General features: G+C 32.1%; 1 protein-coding gene across 1 annotated transcript; it reads right to left on the reverse strand.

Moving 5' to 3' along the window:
* Window positions 1-399: 399 nt before the first annotated feature.
* Window positions 400-4122, reverse strand: LOC110995305. Its single transcript, XM_022262390.2, has 6 exons — window positions 3867-4122; window positions 2962-3304; window positions 2609-2815; window positions 1853-2006; window positions 1115-1248; window positions 400-489 (listed from the first exon to the last, which is right to left on the reverse strand). The coding sequence occupies exons 1-6, from the start codon at window positions 4112-4114 to the stop codon at window positions 400-402; spliced, it is 1176 nt and encodes a 391-aa protein (XP_022118082.2). The 5' UTR covers window positions 4115-4122.
* Between the last annotated feature and the right edge of the window lie 913 nt (window positions 4123-5035).

Raw genomic sequence — 5035 nt, forward strand, 5'->3', positions numbered from 1 at the left:
AAAATATATCAATGTTAGTAATCAAATTGTAAGAGCGAGATCGAGAGCCTATTTACTGGACAATCAAAAGTAGCAGATTTGAGCTATATATCTGTTTACCATAAAACATTAAAAACAATTCTTTGGTTAGAGAGCACCTGTGTTACAGGTTACAGGTAATACCTACACGTGCTCTAACCTTTATCAGGCATCAGTCTCACATAAACAATAATTATCCCTCAAAATAAGAACGACAATTATTTACATACATTAATAAATAGTTGTAACTTATCATGTATGAAATTATGTGAGAAAATAAATAAAGATTATTATTACTAATCTTTCACCATTTCAACGCAAACCAATATAACACTTTACAAATAAAAAGCTTCATGTTTTAAAATCTTTTATTATTCGGTTTCAATATACTGATCCACTATCAACGTCCGACGGTATAAAAGCTTGATTAATGACATTTTCCTCTAGAAACCGTTTGCAATGAATTATCAACTGCAACAATTTTATAAAATGTATTTCGGTTAGTGAAATTTTAAATTTTACACGTTTTAATTTTATATTTTTCAATAAATATATATTTCCTTCTGTCTGAAAAATTAGAATGGTAGCAGAAAATTCTTTAAAGTTTAAATTTACTTGTAGTTTACTGAATAAAATAATTTAATACATATTTTATCCTTTGACCTTTCATCGCAACTGTGGTGATTAACTGGGAAGTTGAGTGTTCAAATCTCGGTATAATGAAGTATGTTTTTATCTCACTGCAGTTTGCTTTGAGTACCTAATGGTTTAATTTTTATTGACTATTAAAAACTTTATTGACCATTAAAGTCTTAAAAAACTATTTTATTTATTTATTACTAGCAAAAATATGACAACTATTTAACCAACATAATATTATTTTTCCTTTTTTAGTAATTGTGGCATATATGTGATATTTCAGTATTTATTAACTTAAATAAATTTTAAAGTAAATTAGTAACAGGTGTTATGATATTATTTGTTTTTTATTTAAATAGAAAAAGTTTTTGGTTTGAGATTTGCCTGTAATTTCAATGAACCACCCGTCACTTTCATAGTATTTTAAAATAATAAAGCTAGAAAAGAAATATATTACTCTCTTATGGTGATTTTTCACAGCGACGTTTATCCGTTTCAGCTCTTGCTTTAAGTGCGCGCTCTCTTCGTAGAAACTGGTGTTCACATTCCACGTTTCACCTTTCATTATAATAGGCAGAACATAAGGAAGACCTACGATAAATTATCATGTAGATATATGAAAACTGTCAACAGCAATTTCTTGGAAATTTTCGGGATAAAAGTATGTTTTTTATAACGAACACTAGACCACCAAAGTAATCATAATGAACCATTATGGAAAACACATATAGAGGATGATGAACAAATGATATCGTTATTAATTTATTTCATTCAGTTTTGGTTTCCAGTACCCTCAGAATCCTAGTATTAAACAAAGTCTCAAGGTCTCCATTTAATATCTTCTCGTACCTTCCAGTCATTAAACCCATGATGTTACTTTACATGATTTACACGCCTAACCCTTAATTTTCCTTTACTATCTTTTAGATAAAACCGTACAATAGATATCTGCTATTATGGCCAATGGTTATTTATTTATTAATTTAGACTTTATAAAAGTTTCGTTAATAGTCGAAAGTTCCAATGCACATTGTAATACTCGCCCAAACGATAAAGTACTTTTCAGTAGAAGCAAGCAAACCATCTGCTATATCTCCATAAGCAAGCCCCTTTTTCTTCAATTCCTTCTTAATAATAATGAATTACAGTTGATTGTCTATTAAAATACGAAAGATATACGTCACAAATTAGATACCTTTGGCGGTGCCTAAAGATCCATCACTTATGACACCCATATTAGAGTGTATTTCAGAACTGTCTCGGGCTTTCCAAATGTTCCTCAAAGTTCGCGCAAACTCCGCCGCTTTATAGATACAACCGTATGGGTTCTTAGAAGCAGACATTGCTATCTGTAGAATTATAAATTTATAAGGATACGTTTATAAGTATTCAATTGCGCATCTAGAAAAATGCGATTCAAGGGTTCGAACACACAACTGTACAGCCGCAGGCTTAAAGTATGTTTTCTATTAAAAATGTACTAGATGAGTGGCGCTACCTTTTCGATATCAGATTTCTGTTTCATGATCATTCGTAAATCTAAACAGTCCCCTGACACACGTCGGACTTTTTGAGTCTAAGGCCATCTGGTTTCCTTGCAAAGTTTTACCACATCGTTCAAAGTCCAAATATAAAATGCGCGTATAGACAAAAAATTAATTGGTGTAGCGGGGAATCGAACCTGCTTCGCACGCTGAAACCACTAGGCCAACACTGCCCTCAGAGTGACATATATACATATACGTTATCTATTCTCCTTTAATATAGGTGCGAAATTCGAACGTTAGAAATAACATAATCTATCCTCTATTTATTCAGACCGAGTAAAGGAGAAAAGAAACAGTTTTGTTACATTGTATGCTAAGCGATTTTTAAATTTACATGCACAACCTAGTTTCAGTAAGTAATATATCTCCCAGAATTTTCTTACAACGCTAAAAACCGATAATACCTTCTCAATAAAATCCTTTTTCATCCAAGTAGCGTTGAATTGAGTAGGATCAAGATTCAGTGATTCCAAGAAGTCTTTAGCGAGTAATCCAGAGTCACATTGCGAGTCACTTTCTTCGTGAATAACGAAAGGTTTTTTAACCTCGATGTGAAATGTTTCGTCGTTGGCGGCCCATACTAAGACTTTGTTTATAACGTTGCCGTGGACCTTAAAGTATAGACTTAACTTAGGTTTTGTAAAATGGGAACGCTTATACATTTTGACTTTACATATTTTTTTAAATAAACAAAAATTTATATTTGATTAGATTTTGCAAGAGCGCGAAAAGTTTCTATCGAATAAAATGCTGTTACATTTAAATACTCAGCGAGAATCGACTTTCCGATTGCGGTTATTGGAGTTGAGCAATAAAACACATCTGGCGGCATATTCTTTGACAACGAATTTAAAATGTCAACAGCAATAAGACCATCAGTAACAAAAATTGGTTTCCTTTTAGTTTTATTTTGAATTTCTTTGTTATTATATCCTTCGTTTCTTATATCTTCCGTGTCTTCTGGCCATACAAAATTATTAGCTAATTTTGTTATAAGATACAATGTGTCGAACACTTCCTCTGATGGCTCTTTATTAAAATCAAACGAATTTGGATTCGGGAAGTTTGTTATGAAACAAAACACGTCACCGTCTGCAACGCTGAAACAATAGCAAACTCTCCTTCATACCGTAAGACTCAAACTGTAATAGGATTTGCAACTTGCCTAAATAATTATAACATTTATGAATACTAAAATATGAATGATTTAAAAACCAATTTCACCTCTCATTGTGTGATTAAAATCTTCCTAATATTCGCAACAAAAAACAAATGAAAGCGAATGTGATCTGTGTGTTAGTGTGTGTGTGGCATGGTAATAAGCCACCCTGTATACCCTGAGGCCTATGTTCTAAGATGACCAGCGTCGGTACTATGTAAATTCATATAGTCATAACGATATCATTTCCAAAGTTTGTGTGGAACAAACTGTACAAATATGTCTTGATCGCAATCTTTACCACTATTGGGAGTAACAGAATACCGACGCAATCCAAAGGATGATGATGTAGGATTGTGACAGCTGAAATGGGAGAGAGTCTCTCTTATTATTACATTTTCAACGTGATAAATCTTTGCAAGATTTTTTCAAAATGGGCAACCCACAATATGTTTAAAATCTTTATAATAAATATAAAGAGTTTAAACATATTCTTTTTATACCTGGGTAAATCTGAAGAAACTTTGATTGAATTTATACAGGGAAATGCACATGCTATAACCTCATTCTTCAATCCTTCAGCTATATTGATTTCATTCGAGTAAACAATAATATGAAGGTCAACCATCTGTGCCTTCCCAAAGACTATACCTGACATAATCTTAGCTATAATTAACTTGCTAGTTGGGGATAATCCATTAAATATTAAGACTCTTAACGACTCGTACACTGGTTTGCATTGTAAATTCATAGTTTGATGAGTACCTATTACTTGTAGCGAATATCGATAAATTTAATATTATAATTATTTTATTCAATTAAAATAATCTCTTTTAATCAAATTTATTGCCACATTTACAGATATTAATAATATTAATATTTGTAACACATGTCAAAATAAGACATGTGATTACCGATGTTTGTTCAACTTTATTCTATTTAAGGTTCTATATAAAAGTACATGTGTGTGTACTGCGTAGACGCGTTAGAGATTAGGTATACTTCTTTGGCGTAATAATATCTTTTTTTTTATATTTTGTCTTATTTTACGTTTGTAGAAAAAACGACATTAACAATAGAAATAAGGTATTTAATACATTGAAAGTTTTATTAAAACACATTATCTATTTAAATAAAGTTTACATAAATATCTCAAGCAAATATTTCTACATAATTAAAGAAATTTACATTTTTATTTTAAAATGTTGACTATGCTAACTTCAGGCGGTCGGTTATTGTGACGGTAAGCGCGTGCATCGTAAAAATTTACTTGAAGTTGGTCCTAGGGGGCACATTTTGTAGAAGTTGGCATTACTGCACGGAAGCCGTTTGTGCCTCTTGGCTCTTTGTATCTCGTACCGTGCTCTCGCTTGCATTTCAAGCCTTAAATGGAAGACCTCAGCGAGTGCTCGTCAAGAGCGAGTTAGCGCCGCATGCGTCATGTTTTTTCCTGCGTGCAGCCGGCTTCATCGAAATATAAGATATTGTCACGTCAAAAAATTTCACGGCGATTTCTAAAGTCCCTCTTTGGGATTTTATGAAGTCAGTTTAAAATGCACAGATAATTATGAATTAGTTGACGTTTTGTGATCTAACAACGTCAGCGTCTAATAAAGCTAAGCTAATTGTCGAAACGACAACTGACAACTGATAAATGATAACAAATTTAAGT

The sequence above is a fragment of the Pieris rapae genome, chromosome 19 (assembly GCF_905147795.1).
Source record: "Pieris rapae chromosome 19, ilPieRapa1.1, whole genome shotgun sequence".
In the NCBI taxonomy this organism is placed as follows: domain Eukaryota; kingdom Metazoa; phylum Arthropoda; class Insecta; order Lepidoptera; family Pieridae; genus Pieris; species Pieris rapae.